Genomic DNA, 23,021 nt, shown 5'->3' on the forward strand with positions numbered 1-23,021 from the left:
AACCGCTAAAATGTGACTACAAATTAAGATGTTGTGCAAGAATGAGAAGAGTCTTTAAAAGTTTGCACCAAATTTTGTCTATCATGACCACAATTAGTTTACTGGGTAAACTCTACTTACCATCAAATTATGCCATTTGATCTTCACTCTAAACCACTGAGTTTTATATCAGCCACTCCAATTTTCCTTAGAATCAGTGTCGGACTAAAACGCTTGTAATTACCAAGATCAGCCTATCCTCCACATTCAGGACTGTTCCACTAGCACAGCCTTCCTTACCTTCCTCAGCATTCTAACAATGACTGGAAATGAACATGGGGCATATCTAAGCCAACTAATAAAAAAATTCCTGATGCAAGACCCAGAACACCGAATATAAAGAGTTTAGTAGATGCTACACTGCTGCTACAATGAAATAAGTAACTTTTCATCATTTGAGATTACAGCAAAGTCAGATACTAAGCAGAGATTTAGCTTTTTGTCATCTTTTGCTTTTTTCCTTAGCATGCATTTTCTTATTTTGCATTCAGAATCAGATTCTTAATAAACAGCTGAAAAACCGAGAGATATTTTCAGACTTTCTTCCCTAAGAATATTTAGTTGTATGAGAATAATTATGTAGTGCAACGTGGTTGGTGAGATGTAAGTCTCGTATGGTTCCACATTACAAATATCTCCCTCCCTATTGAGGTTGCCTGCAACAACTTTCCAAGACTGTGGTTGGGACAGTTTTAGCTGAAGGTCCCCACTCCGAGAACTTCCACTTCAGCTGTAAAAGTGACAGGTTTTGTATCTCACTGCAGAATTTCCATTTTCAATTAAATATCAGTATGGCCATTATATTGCTTTAAAGCTTTAAGCTTCAAGCTTTATAAGGCTTCAGTAACAATGGTACAATTCTCACCATTTTGAAAGTGTTGGAAAACCCCCAAAATATCAGAAGGCACAAAAACAGCTACCTCCCCAGTCTTATTTGGTTCATAAACACAGTATTCTCATGAACACTTTTCTTACCTTTATTGTAGTAGTGAGTATGTGCTATCTCTAGCAGGCCAAAAACACTGGCCATGCCTCCCAGGCCAGCATTTGCATATGACTGCTCCAGGCTTAACACAGTGCACTTCAGCAGGTCCAGCATGCCTTTATAAACCTTGCGGCTGATCTCCTGCAATGAAATCTCCATTACTGCTGCTATTTCAGAAGTGAGAAAGTAATTCAAGAACATAAATTCCCAAACTGCTGTAACATCAGCTTCTCGCAATTGACAAAAACTTCCCATGAATTGAGCCTCAGCAGACACTCAGTGTGAGGACCCTGCTGAGTTCAGCACTGACCACGTCCTGTATGACATCCTGTCGAGCATCCTCCTCTGACTGGATCGTGCGATTCAGCTTGCTCAGTACAAAGACACGGAGCTGCTCACTCTCCAGCAGACGTCGGACTCTCTTCATGTTCAGCCAGCCAACACCTTGCCCATCAAGAACATTGTGTACCACCTCCTTCAGGAACTGCTGGTTCTCACTGACACATTTAAGAGAAAGCAAGCAAAAGTCAGTCACCCTCTGCTTACTTTGGCTTGCATGGGAAGAGAGCTGTGGCCAGGGCACACACAGAAGTACCTTTCCTATCAACAGTAGTTGACATCTAGCTCTGCCTGCTGCTCATGTAACTGCACACAGCTCAAGCTCTGTTCCATAGGTGTAGTATCAAATATTTTATTTTGTCCTTTATTTACTATAATAAGCCACAATCAGACTTTCCTCTAGCTACCACTCTATCCTTCACTCTCACAGCACTCCTCAGAATCCACAGGAATCCTTTATGCCTCAACCTTCTTCCACAGCCCCCATGTCTGAGCTGTAGGCTTTCCTTGAAAGAGGAAGGGCAGCACTACTGAAGCATTACTGCAGCAGCCTTGGCACATGTTTTGTGTGGCACATGTATGCTCAGCTTCTTTTCCCAGAGTGGGAAAGGTAAGAAGGAGGAAAGTCCTGTGCAAACTGCTGCATTCCCCAGTCTGAACTGCAGTTATTTTTCTTACTTGTCTCCCAAACCCAGCAGATCAAAGTAAATTCACTCTACCCATGACTGCTCCATAAGCAAGGGAGAAGAAAGCACAGGCACAGGTCAGATAGTGTTTACTTGCACTATTCTGAGTCCTTCTCAAGCTTTAGCAAAGCATTTCACATGAACTTATGGAATCAAACTGCTTCACTGTAGTCAGCTGATCCCCCTGCATGGTGCACTAAAACTCCGCTGGGCTAGATCACCTTGTCCAGAACACTCAATTACGAAGAGTAACTGCTGAGTTTAAGTAGAAACCTAGAACATTTTGGATCTCAGACAGAAGGAGGATACATTTTGGAGCATAGAAAAGTAAGCATGTGCACTATTAACTGTAAGACCACCATACTGAATCTTCTCAGAAATAGTATGTCCAGGTCTAGGGCAACAGAAAAGTACTATTTGGTTTTCAACAGCTAGACTTCTGAGAAATCACTGGCCAAGTATGAGGCCACTCTAACTACACTGTACACTTGAAAAGCAGGAAAAAAAATATTACCTGGAATTGCTAGTTCGTCCCTGAGGTGATGGAGATTCTCTTTTCACTGTTGGGCTGTGCTTTATGACTGAAGACTTCTGATCAACAAGGGCCCGTCTGTTTCCTGAAGAGGAAAGGAAACAGAATGAGAAGAAAGGGTGGGAGGAAAACAATCTGATCCCAGGACAGTAACAAGCACCGCTAAAGTCGGCTAACACACCTATTTGAATTACAGGTAACAGACTTCAAACAAAATGGAAACTCCAAAAAAGCAGCAGCATATATCATATTCTAGCATCACACATCGGCAGAAAACAGTAATGGGAGTAATGCAGAGAGAAAAAGAGAAGATGGTAATGGGAGCAGGAGGTGAGAGACAGGAAAAGTTTGGCTGCTCTGCATGCAGTTCCACAACAAGAACCATCTTCAAATTAGTCACTATATGTAAAAGCATAATGCATTGAGGGTGACTAGTATAGATCATGTGGTACTGGTTACCCAGCGAGAAAGGTAGCCCAAAGTCAGGCATAGGGAATGCTGGAAATTGTTACATCATGCACAGCTCATGCTGTAGGGAACCCACCTTCATTGCTTACTGGGCCAGCTTCAGTAATAATCTCCATTATAGTATTTAACCCAAATACTGGGACACAAAATATACAATTAGTAGTGTACTGAAATATCTACACTCCCCACTGCCAGCATCAAAAGAATCCAACTACCAGTTTCTTCCCAGCCCTCCCTCAAAATAAAACCCAAATGACACTAGAGCAGGAAGGATGTTTGAAAGCCCAAGACCACAAGGGCCAGAATAACTTAAGAGATAGTGCTTGACTTGAAATTTGGCATCGTGGAACCAGCATACTGAATCTTCAAGGACATTATTGCATATATTGTATTTGAATGGCACTACAAAAACCATCTGCATCACCAAGGAAAAAATATCAATGGATGCGCATGAAATAAAAATTAAAAAGGATGGCAAGTGGTTAAACAGCAGCAATGAAATGGAGTCCCAAGCATCATTTCCCATTACAGTTAGAAACACACACTCAACAAGAACAAGTTAATGTAGCAACTTTGTATCTCTACAACAGAGACAAAAACATCTAAAAACTAGTGAAGTGCCCAGTGGGAATCCCAGTGAGCCAGCATGCACATGTAAAAATGAACACACACACACACACACTCACACACACTTGCACATGCATAAAACAGACTGAGCTACTCCATGGAAATCCCATCCTCATATCTGCATAGTAACATTAAAGGCCCTACAGGACTAAAATAGTCAAGAAAAGAACACCCAAGTGCAGAAGATGAGGCACAAAGCATGAATGTGGAATGGCAAACCCCATCACTGTTTTCTTCCAATGCATGGAATCAGTCATTAAGTTTACCCACGGAAACAACCCTGACATGAAGCATGTTTCTTATCCAGCACAACTGGACATGAAAACATAACCAACTGGTAAAAGGTTGTCAAAAACAGCTGTGCAGAGTCTCTGCTAGTGTTTTCACTCTACCAGTCCTGTTACTCCTCATTTCACACACAGGGAATGATTACTTGTTTCAAAAACAAAGTCCAAAGCAGAAACACAAAATTAAGCTTTTGGTCTTTGTTTCTACAAGGTCAAAGGTCAGCAAAACATCATACCAACCTTCATCCACATCCCTTCCCAATTCCAGATTAAAGTAATCTTTACCGATAAAAGTGATGAGGAGGAAAAAATAAATGAAAAAAAAATCAACACATTAAAACAAAAGCAGTAAGTTCTAATCAGATAGAGTAACTCAAAAGGCAAAATAAAACCTCTCCTCAGTACAGCATCTGAAGAGGTCTCCACGCTAAGACACCAGCACAAGCTCAGTCACCCCTCCAATACTACATTCAGTACAAGGATGACCAGGCTGTCTAATGGCCCATGGTGTGAGGGCCATTTCTCTAGTGCCCATTCAGACATGTTATCTAATGATACTGCAGACAAACAGGAGATGTTCTAACGAAAAGACTGTGCACATATGCTAGGGATTGATCTTCACTCTCAAGAGAACTGAGGCATGGTTGTAATTTGATTTTCTATTTAGTAGTCTGAAAAGACGATAAACACTTTTGAAACTCACGTAATCTGCAGTCGCCATGGGAGGTTGGTATTATCCCCATTTAATGTGCAGCATCATCACTAATAAATTAGCTAAGGCTAAGCATGAAGATAGTGGCAGTACAACAGTAGGACCTACCTCTTGGTTCCCATTCTTTATACTAAGTACTTAAAAATAAAACAGAACAAAATACACTATGAATGTTGCTTTTGTTTAGTTATCTGTTAACTCAGCCTAGACTCTCCCATCCCAACACAGTCCAGTTGTTGGGAAGAAGACTGACTGAGAAATATCATGACAATTTACTGTCTTGCTCCTTAACACAGGTACTACCCAAACGACCAAAAGGCATCACTCCCAGGATTTCTGTTAGGGGAGGACCTCTGACTGCCAAGTCACAAGAACTGAAAAGGCTGTAGAAGACAAAGGGAAAAACGGTTACCTTTCAGGCTGGGAAAGGGAGTATTCTTGTCTCTCCCAACTTTGGTTGGTAGGGCTAAGTTGGATAGACTGAAACTTGTGCTGTGGTTTCTGTAGAGGCTGCCTATGACAGAAGACAAAAACAACTAAATGCCTACTGCTCATTGCACACACCCAAACATCCTGTAACTCACCATCTTATTTCAGATCCTTAATGATTAAGTTCTTCTTTATTACCCAAAAGTCTCACAATCGTAACATTACCTCATATACATTGCAACCACATCTGTAATCAGATTATTCTGAACAGTACAAAAACATAAGTCTTAGCATTCATGTCACAATAATTGATGTTGGATCTTCGAGTCTGAAATATAACAGCAAAATCCAACCATCTTCCTGCACTTAAGCAGACCACATCACCTTAGCTCTACCTTCTTAGTTTGAGCCTCTTTTTGGGAGCAAATGAATGGCTGGGCCACATTAGAAAACAGGATGACAGAGGGTCTCCCAAACATGCAACTCTGAAGTGAGGACTGAGACCTGCGTCTTGTGAAACACGGTAAATCTGCCACGGAACCATGCTCAAAACAGAAGCTTTTCATTTATTAGGAAAAAACATACATTCTTCCTGATACAGACAGATTTTAAGGACACAATAATGCATCATCATCTGCTTAAGCCAGCAGACAGCCTGAAAGCACCACATTTAGATAAAGGAGCTGATTAACACTTCAAGTTATTAATTTAAAGTGTCAGCATATTATTTCATTTTGCTTTGGTCCTTTGTAGCCTTATTTTAATAACAGTCATTTTACCAGAAATATTTCATATATTTTCCCCAGTGCTACAAACTTCTTTCACTGCTTTTCACTGTAGTGCAAGACTCAACTGGCCATGTCTTCTGTCACTCATTAAGAAATTCTAGTGTTCCACACGTGATTTTTTTTATTAAAATATAATCGAAAGCAGGCAGTCAAGGAATTGAATTTGACACTAAACACACAACATGGCAGCAGGGAAGCCTGTAAGATTTTATCAATTTCATAAAATTGCACAATGCTTTGTTTAAATGAAACTGAAGGAATTTCTAATCCTTGCCCTAAAGTGCCACACAACTCAAGGGGCTAACCACAAAACCAAAGTCCTTCTTAATGAAGAATATATAAAGCAGTAGTTGTCAGCAGTTGTCAGTAAGCCAACATGACTACTGGAGATCTGGTAACAACTTGACGACCAGCTCATTCTCTTGACTAGCCATCCCTCTATTCCATCTCTCTGTAAACTCTGATATAATAAATAAAACTAGCTTAATGAATGCATTGTACATACTTGCAAAAGACATGATGCCCCCAAAACCTTCGCTGCTGTTGTTGGAGACAGTAGAGTTTGGGGAGCTGGCCCTGGAATCTGAATCTGCATCAGAATCGCTGGCCAGTTTTAAACTGTTTGGCCGGAGTAACTTCTGAGACCTTTAAAGAAATTAAGTACAACTGTTATTAGCAATTCCCCTTCCCATCCCAAATCAACACATTGTATGCTTGTGGGAGACTGATGCTGGTTTCATTCCCATCAGTTTTCACCACACTACCTGCATCTTTTGGGAAAGAAAAAAACCCAAAACAAACAAACAAGGAAAAGAAAAAAAAGAGAGAACTGAAACATCTTTACATTCAGGCTTTTATAGCCCTTCAGGGCATGCTGAAAACCTGTCTGTAAAAGGGCACTGGTGGACTTGTGAGTGAAAGGGTTCTGGTTTGAAAGGAGTAACAAGAAAACCATGCCACCAATCACTATAGTATCTTTCTCCAAAAAGACAAAGGTTTACCACAACAGTTTCCAGAAATCAGTAGGTGATATACTAGAATGTTCTAGCAAGAATTGATAATTCTCATAGGTTCTACTGCTTACATAAGAGTAAGGAACTGAGGGACTAAGCAAGTGTTTTTATTCAAATCAGAAGGGCTGGCAGCATTTCAATATTAAATAAAAGTGATCAACAATACATCTCAGGTGCCAAAGACATTTGAGTGCATGCATGTTAAACTACATGAAGCAGACAGAAACCCGAGAAGTGCTGTATAGAAGGGCAGAAGACAAGGAGGACTCACCTGCTTCCATTGAGATTCTGGTTAAATCTTGGGGTGTAGCTCTCCTCCTGCTCATCATCTTCATCCTCCGTAGGAAAACCATACTGTGGTTCAAAGTATGGATTGTCATACTCTCGCTTCCTCACCACCCCTTCTGAGGAGCTCATGCTGCCAGCTGTGATGTCACTCTCACGACGATCCAAGCTTATCTTGGGAAAGTTTGGTTGCAATGGCAACGAAGAGAGATGGTTTGAAAATCCAGCAGCCAACTTCTCTTCTATTTCTGCTGAGTCTGCTGCCTCCTGTGGACCAGTCAAATCATTGATCTGCTCGCTCGTTTGCGTTACATACAGCTGAAGGGCAGGACAAGAGCAATTATTTCAAACTGGGAAGTCTGCACAGTCCTTGCTGCTTGCTACAGGGCCCCCACTACATCCCCGCTATCTGTGTCTCTGAACTAGGATTTTATATACACTGCAGTATTTGTGCATTTTTCTAGGGACTTACTCCTCATTAAAACAGCTCTGAGTAGTAAGTGTTAGCCCAAGATAATGGTTTTCCATTACCACGTTCCCATTTTATCTTAAAAGACCACAAATTAATGAGTTCCCCCACTCCACACCCTGTTCCTCTAAAGACATCAGTTCTTTCCAGACTCTGTAAAAGCAATTCCTGCAATCCCAGCCTGGACCATTTCTCTCTCCTAATGCTGCATTTTTCAACGCACTGGAAGTTTTTGTACAGGAATGGTCTATCCCAGCATAAGAGGGTACCAGCAAACTCCACCTTGCTCAGAAAGTCCAGGGTGAGCATGCAATTTAATCTGTGCATGGTGTCACAGTCCTATTAGCTTTTGCCCTTCTCAGAAAGAACCACGTGCATTCTCCCATTCTTATATCCTAATACGCTGATCTTGAGGCTGAACTCATCTCAGTACACACATGATTCACTCCATGGATGACAGTGCTGGGGCTGCTACTGGCTGTAGTACTGGAACTTGAACGAGGCTGGTTATTCTCTTGGGAGTTCTCACTGTCCATGGTCTGTTCATCAGGATCCCCTGAATATTCTTGAAAATCATCAAATTCCACTTCACTAGCATCACCAAGGGCTGCATGAGTCAGGGGGTCAACACCTGCAAACACATCATTTTTCATTAAACAACAGTGCCTTCCTCAGTCTTTTGCCCACCTAACTAAATATCCCAAGAGGATGAGGACTGCTCAATAGAATAAACTTGCATAAAATATTAGGGTGTAAAGGGCTTTTGGAAGTCATCCATTCCAATTCCCTCCTCAAAGCAGGAGTACCTTCAAAATTAAAGCAGGTTGCTCAGGGCTTTGTGCCAGAGTTCTGAAAGTTTTAAAGTTTTCACATTCTACAGTGATCCTGGGAACCTGTTTAACTACAGTAACCATTAAGTTCTTTTCCTTATGTCCAAGCAGAGTTTCTTTTGTTACTGCTTACGATTACCTCTTGTCCTTGGGACATGGGAAATGTTTTGGAACTTCTAGATTTAGTTTACTGAACAAAGTGAGTGTTTATGCAGCTTCCATATAAGCCACAGAGAATGCATTTTTCTGTCCCCAGTAGGATAGAGTGATACTTTAAAGCTAGCACTGAGAACCAATATGTGGGGGCAGGAGAAAGCTCATACTCTGTTGTCCATATTGCACAGTATTTACTGCCAGCAGCAGGTTGTTTCCAGATCTAGTGAACCAGTTTTGTTCAGCAGCACTTATTTCTGTTCTTCCTCTTCACAGTGTCCTTTGGAGGAAGTTGTTTACAAACAGGAGAAATGTCCTGTTTTGGTCTACCCACACACTTTTACCTTAGAGCAAGACCACAATGGAACAATATTTTGTTCTGATTCAGGGACTTAAGGGAGGCTTTTTTCCCAAAGTGCTTCAGATGAATTGGGAAAGGGGACGTATGTGGACCTTGTGAAAATAAAAGGCAAAAGTTACTCACTTGGGGTATCACCATTAATGTCACATTTCATCATCTCACTGACAAAGTCACCAAGGGAGGAGTAGGAGGAACTTGAATCGTCATAGTCGACACTGTCACTGCCACTGCCACAACGGGTGAGAGAGAGAGATGAGTGGCAGCATCAAAGCAACAGCAGGCTCTGACATTTTAAAGATGTGAATCAGCACTGTTTTCATGGACCTCCTAAAAATCCCATATTATAGTAACTATAAACAAATTTCACAAGCCAGCTTCATGAAAGGTCAGAGCAAAAAACATAACTTTCAGGTACATAAAGAGTCATGGGAAGACATTTAAAGTCTCTTAGCAAAGTTAATGAGGCCAAACATAAGTAAGTAGAGAATAGTGTATTAATTCACAAAACATGTGTGTGTTTATGAAGGACAACTTCAAGGGAACCAGGATTCACAAGTCAAAGCATTTCCTTTTTACACTAGTGATTAATCCCATTCTGTTAGGACCACTGGTGCTGTGTAGAATGCAAAATATGTGCAAGTCCAAGCCTGAAAGATCTCACAAACCCACAAGGAATGAAAGGGAATAAAACTAGACACAAAACTCCAAGAAAATGGCCAAAAACTACTTTCATTTTACTGAATACACAAGGTGGTCACAGGCAGTGGGCAGTACTCACAAGCTTTGCATAACTATGGATAGGGAACAGAGATTTGAAAGAGTGATAGGATAGGTGGGAGTATTTGTAGTACTGCAACAGAAATAACCAGAGAAAGAACAGCATGGAAGAAAAGAGAATTAGGGTGTGAGGAAATGACAAATGTCAAGTGGCATACAAGTGGCATACAGGTAGCAAAAGAAAACAGGAAAACATGTATGGAGAATCACATTAAATGAATACACTAGCAAAGGATTATGAGGTTTGTTGTGGTAACAGAGCAGTGAGAAAATTTGCTTCAGTGTCAGTATTCTGCCCAGACAAGAAATGAAACAACAACCTGGCAGGCTGAAGGAAAAGGCTGCAAACGAGAAGTAGGAGAGGTCCAGCAATCTGAAATAACTCTCATGTGACTATAGCCATGTTCCCCACTAACCTGTCATCAGTGGGATCAGAATCTGTTTCTTTCTCTGCTGGGACATTCAGGGCTTCAGCCAGCTGTGAATTGCTGTCATAGACTCGATAGTGGATGGGCTGCAGCTGGTGAGCATACCACTTGGGTTTGTCACCAATTAGGGCTGGGTCAAACATGTCTGCACAAAAAACCAAGGAGAGCATTAATCAAACTCATTTACTGGTGTCAAAGGCTTCATTCACAGTGACACTACCCTCTACCCAGTCTTGTACAAAGGGACAGTCTTTAAGAATTGGAGGAGCAACTGGCCAATAGCAGGCCTAACTTGGAAGAAACACATGAGGCCATACATAAAAAGAGAAAAATGTGCTTTAAACTGGAATATTTTCCTAGAACGTCTGGTTTTTAAGTTCCTGCATTACATCCAAGTGCAGGAAAGGCAAGACCAACACTTACTGTTATGAATTCTTTGGAAAGCATAGTTAGTAGGGTTGAGTGACCATTCTCCAAAGTATTCTACTGCCTGTGTTCTGGAAAGCTTATCTGCAAAAGGTGTTTGCTTCGGCCTAGAGGCAAGAAAAGAATTTGCCTGGAAGGCCACCACTGGTCGTGGGAAGAGACGAAGAGTTCGAGTATGCATTTGGAAACCTTGCAAAACATTTGGTGAGTTGAAGAATCTCACCATAGCAACCCTAAAAAGAAACAGAGAACAATATATTAGATAAAAACACAGAGCAATAACAAAAAAGAAGAAAGCCTGTAAAAGGCATGCCACAGACAATGTTTTAAACCTTTGAAGAATGGTAACCTAACTCTTCTTAGGAAACACCTGTCTCGGAAAAATTTTTTTAAAAAATCCAAACAAACCAAGACCCAAGAAATCACTTTGTTCTAATTCACCATCTTAACACAAACACCCACTCAGTGAAGGATATCGTTCTCGTATCTACCAGCTGAGGTAACAACTAAGTCCCCAGCTTTTTTCTCTGTAGTTCAAGGCTTGTGATTTAAGCTGAGGATACAGTATCAGACTGACAAATCCAGGTAAAGAGGATGATCTACAGGAAAATGCAAGAAGCAAAAACACCCCCTCAAGATACACAGTCACATTCATGGAGGTAATAGATACGAGATAAACACTGTAATTACTGCTCTTTTTCCCCACATGATGTGAAGTAGAATCTACAGTAGTACCTGAAAGATGCTGTTTCACCCACAGAAGTGTTTGTGCTGCCCTCAAGTGCGCACTTTTATGAAGACTCAATGCTACCTTCCTGTTAAGACTCACCTGGTAGCCACATCAACAGAGTCCACATCATTTCCATAGATCAAAGGGTTGAATTCTGTGGAGGGAGTAGACTGCAAATCATTCTGTGGTCTTCCCAGCAGCAGAGGCACCTCCTGCCCCTCATGAAACTTCTCTAGATTAAGAATGGGCTGAGTATTGAGGCTCATGCTGGCCAGGGCCTATTGAAGGACATTATGCACACATTCAGCAAGAACAGTTATTTAAGGAACAAAAGATCAGAGCTACCCTGCCCTCTAGGCAATTGCAACCATTATGCATGCTCCATTAATTGATCTTAAAACACCTCCACACTGAGTCAACAAATATCTCCAGGCCCTCCTTTATGTTGATTGTCAAAATGATCTCCCCAATGCTGAAACAGTCCTGGAGCCAGTCAAGGAGTAGCACAGGATTCCACTTTGCTAGATCATTCATGACATGAAACCAGATAGTCCGAACTGGACCACTAGTAGTGTGGCACTGCGTAACTCTACTTGTTGCAGAGTTATTTCCATATGTAATTTGAATACATCTTGGGAACAGCGGCCTGAAACTTGCCTTTAAAAGTGGCTATTCAATCAGTAATTTGATATCCCAGGACAATGTGGACACCTTTACACAAACATCTGCTTGTATCCCCGAAAAACCTCCACTTTCCATCTGAATGAAGTCTTCATCTGTCCATAAAGATACCTCTTCAACCCTCATAAAGTCTTCAAGGATATGTACTGGAGCAGCACAAGTGGTAAATCAGTCCTGGACACCCAGACCTATCCTAAATCTTCCTTATTTTTCCCATTTGCCCACTGAGGCTTGATCTTTTCACTTACAAAATAAAAAAATATATAAAACCAAAACAAAGAAACAAACAAAAAAAAAGCTCCAAAGGAAAAGGGTAAAATGGAAAATTGAGGGAAAAAGAATAAAATAAAGAACCTTGTTGTCAGGAGTGAGCAGCTGTTTCTGAGTGATTGCAGTCATGCTAACCAGACACTGGAGGCAAGATGGAAGATCATATGATAACACCACAGCAGCCCATCAGAGCCAAGACGAACACATGACCACAGAGAAACAGATGGAAGGAAAAAAAATATCTATTACTACAAAATATCACAAATGAGAGGAAAACAAAAGGGACCACAAAATAGACACGTCTTAGGAAAGAGGTGTAACTGCCCCACCCCCAAACATTCATATCTGGCCATCTTGGAAACTGGCAAGCCTGTTGTCCTTAATGATGCAGCTAAGAACTTTCTACTACAATTTAAAAGTAGATATCCTGAAATTCATTTATTGACTCTAAGACACAAAGGCACACAAAAGTGTTAACCTTAGTAATGTTGGCCACAATTTAGTCTTGTCTACTTTGTACCAGCAGCACTCCTTCTTCTTTGCTCATGGCAAACACTTAATGATAATAGGAATACACAGGGGATGTAACCTGAATTTGGGTGAACACTCTGAGAATTTCAAACATGTCTTCCAAAAAATTGCAATTTGTTCTTCTGATACTTGAGTTTGCCTTTGCACTAGTGAGAAAGTTTTGCTAAATAGTGCCTGAAATTGCAAGGGGGTGAGGCAGCAGTGGGGGGAAAGTTGATCTAATGAAACTCCAGGCAACACATCACTTCCATCTGTGCTGACAGCAGGTACTGGGGTATCACAGAGGTTATACACTTTGCTCTCCTGGTCTATGAGGAAAGAGAAAGACCAAACCTCATCACATTAGTAACACACTTTACCTTTAGATACTGCATGCAGCGTGCATAAGGAAAACAGAAATAAAGAGATAAAACCTGCTTGACACGATCAGCCAGGGTGACCCAAGCTGATTAATGGCTTAGCAGGACCTGACAGGAGAGACTGACACCTCACACACAGATCTGTGAATGGAGGGGAAACAAAGATGATCATAGCTTGATGGATCAAGTTAGAGTTTAAAGCCCACATGGCAAACATAAAGGAGGAATCTGGAACTTTCTGCATCAACTGGAAACAAGTTAGCCCCAAACAACAGTAAAAATCAGAAACCATCTGTTGTGTACAGGGGGATTTCAGTTTTACATTCACTGACTTGCATTCTTACCCACTATAGCAGAAGAGTTGGGCAACACTACATATGTTAAGTTCTACTGAATCTGAGTCCTTTCCTCAAAGTGCATATTACCTGTTTCAGATGCTTTTTCAGCTCTGAAGCCTCTGGTTCTGGCAGTGCTGGCAAAGATTCTGCATTTGTAGGAACAATCACCTGGAATTAAGCACAGCAACAGACAAAAAATTCTCCAGCTGTAGTCATTTCCAAAACAGAATCCCCTGACTCTCCAGCACTTCAGACACCAAGGAATAAAATACACTAAGTAAAATAAAAATTAAAAAAACCCCACACAATCTCAGACACAGACACCCGCTTTTCACTTCTTTATGGTTGTTATTGTCTACAATATAATAAACAGTGGAGTTACTTTATCATTTACCACAAAAACAAGAAGTTTGAATCAACCCACACTTTCCATCAAGCAGATGATGTTATACACATTTTCCTTGAATTAGCCTTGCTCATACCCCTCTAGAAAGTGAGATACATAGCCCCATTTGAATCATGACAACCAAGGCTGCAGGAAGGCTCTCAACAGATTAAGTTTCTTAGGTAGGGCTATAAGACACAGTCTGACAATTAGTCAAGAAGATAGTTCTATCATTTGCTTGAGGTTTCACCTTCTAATGATATAGCCAGATCATTTAACTGAAAATGGACCCCTAATGCAAAAGACATGGGAACCTTGAAACACATAGGATTCTGAAGTTTAATATGGGAGGGGTAAAGGCAGACTGAAGTCAGGCATTACTAAATTCTCAGTGGGTACACTGACAACAGTACACAGCTCCCTGGAAACAAAGACACAAGTTCTTATGGGTGCCACTTACCCTATTGGTATCCAGGTCAATAAGCCATACATCATCAGGCATTTTAAAATCCAATTTGTAAAGGAAAAAACTTGCTGGAACACCAATGATATAAGGTGTAGGGGCTAGAAGCAACTGAGAGAAAGACAGACTTTACTAAGGACAAGATCTACATTTGATATCACCGTGTTCTTCCCAAATATTTATTTATTGACTACAGTATGCTTATAGCAGAGCAGACAATACAAAAGGCATTGATAAGTAAGTAATTAATATCATAAAATGGAAGCATTAAAAAAAAGAAAAAAAGGAAAAAAAAATAAAGAAGAATGAAAGCTCCTGCTCAAAAAGCATCAGTTTTCATCTAGGAGAAAATACATTTCCACTCCCATGTTCCATGTCCCCAGGACATTTCCACTCCCATATTCCACCCAGGACATAATTTATATGGCTACATGGCTCTTTGGAAACAGCTTCCCATGTCTATCATGGTCCAAAAACAAATGTTCAGAGTAAGAGCCTAAGTTGAAAAGCAGGAAGTCATGGATGAATACATCCTCATCTCAACCTGAGTCTGTGCCATTGTAAATAGGCACATACAAGGACTTTACCCTTATACTTGTAATGGTAATTTGGTTTCAAAAGAGTAACATCTCTAAGAAGTAGAAGACAGACACGTTTTTTGAAATGTATGTGGAAAACCTATAGGGAAATTCAGGTTGCTTCTGACAAGGGAATCAGCAGAGGAAAAAAGTTTAAATCAACTGGGCATGAAGCAGCTTGAGACGAGCAGCTTGGGAGGCTAATTTATTCTTTAAATCTAGAACTGTTGGTCACCTCCAAGTGGTGGTACAAGAACAGTTGTAGTATCAGTTGCAGGATAGCACTGAAGTAGTAAGACAGCCTGAATTCTGTCTTTCCAGGCAAAATAATGAGCTCCTGCGAAGAGCTGACCATTGGCAAAACCCAGCTCCCAGTCGAAGTAACACAACACTTCATATTTCTGAGGAGAAGAAATTGCAGGCAATAGTTTCTGAACTATGAATCAAAGAGCCCTCAAGCGTCCTTAAATCTTGCTCTGAACCCTCCTCAGCAAACTTTAATACTCAGTTTAGAGGAGAGTTGGGGGGGTAAATATCATCACAATACTGTAGATCTATGGTAGTTCAGTCCATTACTTGTGAAATACTGCTTTGAATCATTCTATTCACTGAGCATGCTCTGAAGATATCCTAAATAAGTGGTGTTACCTATGACTTAAATAGTCACACTCAAGCAATGCTCTTTGTAAGGCAGACTTTGACACAATCTCTGAGAAGACGGTGAATGAAATAAGGACTACAACTATATGAGTTTAAGACATCACAGAAACATCTTTTGTGAAAGACCAATAAAGGAAAAATGTGTACCTGTTCTGCAGAGGCCATGCAGGTGGGAAGCAGAGGGATCACTGGGAACATGTACTCTAATGGGTAGATCATGGCCACAAAGGCCATTACAGACATTGAAAGTGCATTATAATCTCGGGACTGCAATACAACCTGCAACCAAAGAAACTCCCATTAGCACTACAGCAACCATTCACTTCCAATACTCCCCTCAGGTGTATACAAAGATCCAGATTTTGTGATCTCTGCAGACTCAAATTCGGTGGCTGTGAACTGGGTAACCCTCCATTAATCTGTCTGAAAACAGCTTCAGTTGTTTTTTTGAGTGAGAACAGAACTTTTCAAAACAGGAACCTCAGAAGGAACTATTTCTTCCCCTCATCCTCTGCAGACAAAATTCATTCCAGGCAGTGCAGGGAGACAGCTGTTCTACACATCCAGTCTACCCTGCTTTTGAAGAGGGCAGAACTTCCTACATACTTATCGAAGATCAACTCTTCCCTCCTTACCTTGTGCTCCAGAAGGATGCAGGTCAGCACCTGCAGGCAGGCATCCACTCCCAGTAACTCCAAAGGCAGATGTAATGGAAAATCCACCAAAGTGAAGCGGGATGGATCAGGAAGAGCAAAGGTCAAAGCTGGCTGCAACTCATGTGGCAAGACTTCCACATCCACCCGCTTCTGCCCAGCAACGGGCATGGGCGAGCGGAGCAGCCGGTATATCCACGCCTCGATCTCCCGCAAGTCGTGAAGCAACGCACTGGACTTCTCTTCCACCAGGAGGGAGCCTGTGAAAATCCGCCACATCGTATCCCTGGACAGGGAGAACGCCAAGGTTAACACTCCGAGAACTTCAACTGACCGCCATTCCTCAAGGCTCTTCCAGAGAAAGGGTAGATCCACCAAGGGTTAAAAGAGGCAACTAGCAAACATTTGATCACACAAAGGAATGGAAGTCAGGCATTTAAGCTTACTGACACAACCCACAATGTGAGGAAGAATAAATCTTTCTGTGGCAGCAATCAACACAAGTATGTCACTTGTGACTTCATTCACACATTTAAAGGATTCAGTCAGGTCCAGTTCTCAGAAGAATTCTCATCACCTTCATGCTTGAAATTCAGCAGGCACATAGGATACTCTCCTGTCTCATCCTGAATTGTAGCAAATTACTGTAGAACTCTGCTTCTAGCAGCCTACAAACCTTTGCAGGAATAGAAATTAAACCTGAGATAATAAAAGTATGCCACATCCAAGATCTCCCAGATCTTTTGGCATGATAAAACACCCTTCATCGTTCTGTCCTAAATTGCACTGTATCATTCATATGAGCTGAATAACCCATGGGAAAAATGGATCTATTTCAGCTAAATCTCTGAAAGCTGTGTAGAAAACATTTAGGTACCTTAGCAACATAAGGAGCAAGTTTTCCACACCCTAAGTAAGCAATTTGCAAACCTGTAGCTCACAGACAGGATGGCCAAAAAAGCATGTACAGCATTGGTCAGGCCTTCAGAGCTTCAAAACTCAAAACTGGGTCTGACAAGGGAAGCACAGAATCTTGTCCACTTCAGCCCTTCATCCTGTAGCACAGTGAAGGCTGCAAACCTTCTGTATTCATTCTCCAAACAACTTCAGCCTGGTAAGTATCTTGAGTTACTGTAATAGATCCCTTAGAAAGCTGTGGGTTCAAATTAGAGGTTCCATCTTACAGTTCACAACTTTAAAAAAAAAATAACAAAATGGAAAAAAGATTATGACACTGGAGGCTTCACAAAGACAGAAAAATTAGAGAAATTTGGATGGCTCAAAATAAGGGCAATTTGAGATTACGTTGAGTACATGATACGACTCTCAGGAACTGTGATGCCTCTCATCCTCCACTCTTCCTTCAGCTACTTGTCATGCACAAGCCATTAGGCTGTTAAAAGGTGTGTTCCACCTTTTGCCAGCTGTAAGGATTCGGTTTCACCTTTATTCTGCCACCACTTCAAAACTATTCTACTTTTCCAGGTCACCACTAGAAAACCACATTGGTAATTCAAACCTGCTGCTTTACTTTTCCCAGAGACGTATGCTCAGCATTCCTTCTCTTGCCATCCTCATCCATCATTCAATTACTCTCTTTAAGAATTATGTCCAATAAGAGCAAATTTTTCAAATACCACATGTCATTCAAACACTGGAATACTCTACCACCCCTTTCAAAAAATCATATGAGCTCACCAAATTGAGGAAAATCATGAAATTCAGTGGGGTGTTTTTTCCTCAGTAATTATCAGACTAAACCAAGCAACAAAATAAGCTTCCTTAATACATGCTTCCATTGGGGGCAAAAGTTTTGCTCTGACAAAATAATTTATTCTCCATCAGTGGATTCAAGTGATAAATCTGCTAATGCAGGATCAGTCATACGAGCCCAGAACACTCTCCTAGAACTATTCCAGGGCAGTAACCCAAGAAGTAGGCCACTGCTCTATGAATAGGACACATTTCCCATTTCATGCAAAATATAAAGAGCTTATAAAGATAAAAATTATAATAATCCTGTCATTTTTTCCTTTTGACAAGTTTCATTTGGAGTGTACCAAGCTACTTAACTCACATTATGTACCATCTCACAGTCCTGTCCCTCAAACAGTTGAGAAAATCCCCTGCTTCTCCAGAGGTTCATTTCGGACTTCTTCTATTCAGTTAGCATATTGGAAAGGAAAATACCATCCTGGAATGTAGGTGTAAGGCACAGTAGCACAGATACACATCCTTGCCTGAGATACATAAAAACAGTGTTCCTTCCATACCCTACAGCGCAACTGCTTTTAACAGCAGATGCGTTAAGATTACTACATTACCTTAAATATACACCAGGTTCCTGTAAATTTGCTGTTACCAACAACCATTCCCATATGTTTCCTAGACAACTACTTTGTTTTCTACCTCTCCTCCCTCTCTCCTTCAAATATTGTACTTTGACCTATTTCAGCTGATCCTGCTTCTCTAGTCTTTTCTCTCCCACGCTGAAGCTCAGATTGTTTCATAAGCTTGTTAAGCACATTTTCATTATCTCCCTCCTGCCCCAAGTGGAAATTCTCTCTGTTATTTCTTGCCTGCTTCTAATTTCCCAGAGAATCAGTCCTGACATACACTTCCACAGAGCTTAAATGCCAAAGCAATAGTAACAGCATCAACACTCAGCCTCAGTTGTCAGTCAGAAGGGTAGAGCCTCTTTAGGTGCATCAAAAATGAAAACCATACCAGATTACAGAATCAGAGAAACTTTTAAAGAAATTGTTATAAAAATTTCCTTTTCCTACTGTGAACCTGGATTGAAAAAGTGCAAAGGACAACCCTTGGTGTTTGGCTGCTTCTGCAGCCACAACTTGCCGTGCAGGTAAATTGCAGCACTGAACACGAATAGTAGGAGGAAAAAGTTCTTCCCTCTCAACGTACCTCTGCACCCCACGAGGAATCCCCAACTTCTTGCCCAACAGTCTCTCACTACAGCAGTCCACAAGTCTCTTGAGGGTGTACAGACACTCACGGAAGGTTGAAAAGAAAGGATAATGACTAAGGATGCACAGAGAAGTCAGAGTGCTGTTGCGAGAGCGATGGCTGCCTTTGGCCAGGCGCTTACTGCGCGGGGATCGATTCACGTCAGGGGTAGACTCTGCACTGGGAGCCTGCAGTGAAGAGCCACTCTCCGAACTCTCAGTGCCCACTTCCTCTTGGGGTGCTGATGCATCCCCAGATTTAGGGACCTTCTGTCCCTCCCGAGCTCGATGTCCCCCTGTGCCTTCTCCTTTCTCCTTGGGCACTCGCTTCTGGAAGGAGCGGTAGAAGTTGACACAGATTCCATAGCGAGTGACCCCGGTATCCTTGTCTGTGAGGGTGAAGACAAAGGAAGTGTCATCACGGAAGCTCATGCGCTTTTGCCGCACGCTCAGGCATCCTTCTGGCTGGCAGAAGAACACAACATCGGGCGGGAGAGGAAAGTCTGCATGGTCTTCCAGAGGGTAACGTCGCAGCAGTTCAGGAGTCTGAGCAACACTATCGCTGCTTGGGTGCCTACAAAAGAAGCAAACAAAAAACCCATACATAGTTGACTAATAGCAATAAAAATTTTTGCAAACTTCCTACTGTGTCAGGAGCCTGTGGACTCAGCTTCGTCTTTGTTTCCTCTCTTCCCTACTATCCAGGGAAAGTGCAGCTTCTCAGTCACTAGCCACAAAGTTCACTCACTAGCACAAGGCAGAAAGGTTAAATAAAGAAGTCTAAGTTATACCATCATTAGCAAGGAGCCTGTTCAAATCTGATCAAGAAAAGGACTTGGAGAAGTATGTTGTTCCCAGGAGAACACTGTATTGTCATGTTGCTCTGGCTTTGACTTTCAAAATTAACTTAACTGCTCAGGTCTCTGGGCAACACTTTGGTAGGAAATACACTGCCCCTCTCCAAATAAACAGTCAGAAGAAAAGCTTCTGTATTTCAGCTATTTATGAACAAGATGAAAAATTAAATGAGAAAATCCAGTATCGATTCGTAACTGGGAAAGCAAGAATTTTCAAGGAAGAACTCAGACGAATAGTGGAGTGATATGGACCTCATCCTAAAAACATTTTCATTAAAAAGTTCTAGCAACCACAGCTCTATATGTGTTTGAGATTTAAAGTGTAATTTATATAAAAACTGTGTGGCAACATGCAGAACTATTTACCACTGTGACTCATTAATCTTTGTACCACAAATCACTACTGAAACACAAAGACAGAAAGGCAATACTGTTGTTTCCTGTTCTTTCAAGATACTTACCTTTTGCCTACTTCAAAATACAAATGACATTTGCTTTTCTCATATAAGAGATGTGAAAAAACCTGAACAAGTAGTAATAGAATGTTCATAATTTACAAAAGAAAATCACTGGTGTAAATAGCTCTGTTGACTCATTCTTCCAAACTAATATTTTATTTAAAACAAGTAAAAATGCTTTCATAATAAAACTGGTAACAAGATTTATACTGCCTGTACAGTTAGATATTAAAATACTGTATGAAAAAAAAAAAAGAAACACTAAAATGCTTTTATATGTTAATGGACACAACTAATGCATCATCTGCTGAAAAAGAAATGTCAAATAACGCTGGTACTACTTAGACAGTCTATTTGGCAGCAAACGGTCAAAAAAATGACACCAACACAGTTACAGTGCATATATCACCACTTCATGCCTTTAGTAATATTAGCTACAAGGACAGAGATTTCTCAGACATTGAGAAAATTTGAACCTAAGGAAGGGGAATAGTTCCAAACAGCATCGCTGTTTTTACACAGTGGATAACAAGATGTAACAATAAAGGCCACATGGAGCTCCTAAGGACTTTGTAGTAGAAGCTACTTCAGCCAGCTCTATCTCTCATCGTAGCCATTTGCTGAAGTGCCAAATGAGACAGCACACCTCTGAGCAGTAGCAGTCTAACCAGCACTGGCAAAAAGCAAGAGAACTGTAGGAGTCCAGAAGTGATAGTAGCAAATTTCTAAGTGAGAACATCAGACATTATAAGCTTCACTGGAGGAGGCAGCTAACATTTCTCCCTCCTCTTCCTAGTTGGTGACACACATATAGAAAACTTGGGTTGTTTTTCTACAGACAGTAAGAAGTATTAAACTATTACAGTATTCCATCCATAAAATGCAGTAATAAAATAACTATTAGGCAGAATTATGCAATTTCCTCCCCTCAGCCTATTTAAATATTGCATTCAAAGTATTCTGAAAAGAAAGCGAGAGGTACAGCAACAGGCTGATGCATGTGAACCACTGATATTTAGAAATGAAAGCAAAATAGATTTTGGGATATACCCATTACACAGATTTGCAGAAAACTGCTGCATAAACTTTGAATAAGGAAAAACTAACATTTACTGAGCCAGTAATATATTTACTGAGCCAGCCTATATATTTGACAAACAGAACACACATCAACCCCACATTTCATATGTGCTCTAAGTAAATATGCATAACATTTTATCTATTAATAAGACTTTAAAACCAGAAAGCATTCATGTCATTCCTATGAGGATAAATAAGTATTAGAGGGAGAAACAGCCAAGTAAAACAAGTTACAGATTTTTTTCTTAAACTGATTTTACAGACCACATTTCAAAAGCTAGAAAAATAGTATTATTTTACTACTAGTGTATTACTAGTAATAAAAGTAGTGGAAAACTAGTATTTTACTTGCATTTAGCTTTCAGTGTTTTCAATTTGTGAATCCCTCTGTCCTGATGCCAGTAGAAGCAAAGAAGTTCAGACACACAGACTACCAGAGCGTGATAAGACAAATTAGCTTTACTCAGTCACCCTTTGCAGACCCTTGAAAAGAAGTCTAAAGACCGCAAGTTAAAAAACTTTTGCTGCACTAGTGTCTTTCAAGAAGTGCCCTGGCTCAAGCAGGTGCTCCCCTTAGGGTAGCATTCTGCACACATTTCAGACAGCACTTCCTGAGCATCAGGCAAAGCTTCATCAATGGATGCAAGGCTATTTATCCCCACTCTACTGCCCAAGCAAAAGCTCTGCTGAGACTGGTTCATATTACCTGGCTCCAATGATCACAAGATAGTCAAGTAGCCGAGAGCAGACTTTCTTTTTCTGCACCATTGTCCTTGATGCCCCTCCCTATGTCATCTCACAGAATTTCTGTTCATTGATCCAGTGGTCAGTTATCCCGTCGGCCGTGACTGATGCCTTGGAGAACAGAATCTGCTTGGAACTGTCTGGCAAGTCCAATCTATAATTAAGAAAAGCAAGAGTGTCAAAAGCACAACCAGGAATATCAAATACATACACGCAACTTAATGCCTCAGTGTTCTGTGCAGTCATGGCCATCCACAGATCTCTATCTTCATGAGTATAAAAACACAGTCATATGCCCATAAAAGCAGAGAGATGAAAAATACACAAAAAAGTACAAGAGTATCTCAAGAATGAATGGTTGGAGTCAACAATCTTAGAGGTCTTTTCCAATGTAAACAATTCTACAATTTGATTCTAAGGGAGAACACAGACAAAGCAGCATATCACTGGCAAAGAGCTACTCATTAAATGGTTTCTGTGTTGCTTAGGCATAAGATCCCTACAGTGCTTGGGAAAGGAGCTTCAACGGGCAAGACTGAAGAAAAAAAAAACCACAACCTGAACTTTAGCTGTGTGATAAACAGAGTAACTAAAGATGGGGTAACACAAGGAGTCCAATTTGGTAAAATGCATCCCA

General features: G+C 40.9%; 1 protein-coding gene across 31 annotated transcripts in view; it reads right to left on the reverse strand.

The window, feature by feature from the left end:
- MADD (MAP kinase activating death domain) overlaps window positions 1-22,562 on the reverse strand; it is a 58,874-nt gene extending 36,312 nt beyond the window's left edge. For 8 of the 31 annotated variants that reach the window (XM_017741983.1, XM_017741989.1, XM_017741986.1 and 5 more), the window contains exons 1-21: window positions 22,347-22,562; window positions 19,205-19,819; window positions 16,265-16,568; window positions 15,777-15,908; window positions 14,389-14,502; window positions 13,631-13,711; window positions 13,206-13,214; window positions 12,400-12,456; window positions 11,464-11,642; window positions 10,632-10,867; window positions 10,197-10,353; window positions 9,127-9,233; window positions 8,097-8,290; window positions 7,177-7,508; window positions 6,398-6,537; window positions 5,088-5,189; window positions 4,204-4,242; window positions 3,126-3,185; window positions 2,564-2,666; window positions 1,335-1,521; window positions 1,015-1,165 (exon numbers count right to left, since the gene is read on the reverse strand). In XM_017741983.1, the coding sequence (XP_017597472.1) occupies window positions 1,015-1,165; window positions 1,335-1,521; window positions 2,564-2,666; window positions 3,126-3,185; window positions 4,204-4,242; window positions 5,088-5,189; window positions 6,398-6,537; window positions 7,177-7,508; window positions 8,097-8,290; window positions 9,127-9,233; window positions 10,197-10,353; window positions 10,632-10,867; window positions 11,464-11,642; window positions 12,400-12,456; window positions 13,206-13,214; window positions 13,631-13,711; window positions 14,389-14,502; window positions 15,777-15,908; window positions 16,265-16,568; window positions 19,205-19,819; window positions 22,347-22,408 (3,361 nt within the window). In that variant the 5' untranslated portion in view covers window positions 22,409-22,562. The remainder of the gene's footprint in view (window positions 1-1,014; window positions 1,166-1,334; window positions 1,522-2,563; window positions 2,667-3,125; window positions 3,186-4,203; window positions 4,243-5,087; window positions 5,190-6,397; window positions 6,538-7,176; window positions 7,509-8,096; window positions 8,291-9,126; window positions 9,234-10,196; window positions 10,354-10,631; window positions 10,868-11,463; window positions 11,643-12,399; window positions 12,457-13,205; window positions 13,215-13,630; window positions 13,712-14,388; window positions 14,503-15,776; window positions 15,909-16,264; window positions 16,569-19,204; window positions 19,820-22,346) is intronic. The other 23 variants (XM_017741997.1, XM_017741991.1, XM_017741982.1 and 20 more) reach the window with 14 other exon arrangements.
- Window positions 22,563-23,021: the final 459 nt, after the last annotated feature.

The sequence above is a fragment of the Corvus brachyrhynchos genome, unplaced genomic scaffold, assembly GCF_000691975.1.
Source record: "Corvus brachyrhynchos isolate BGI_N302 unplaced genomic scaffold, ASM69197v1 scaffold115, whole genome shotgun sequence".
In the NCBI taxonomy this organism is placed as follows: Eukaryota; Metazoa; Chordata; class Aves; order Passeriformes; family Corvidae; genus Corvus; species Corvus brachyrhynchos.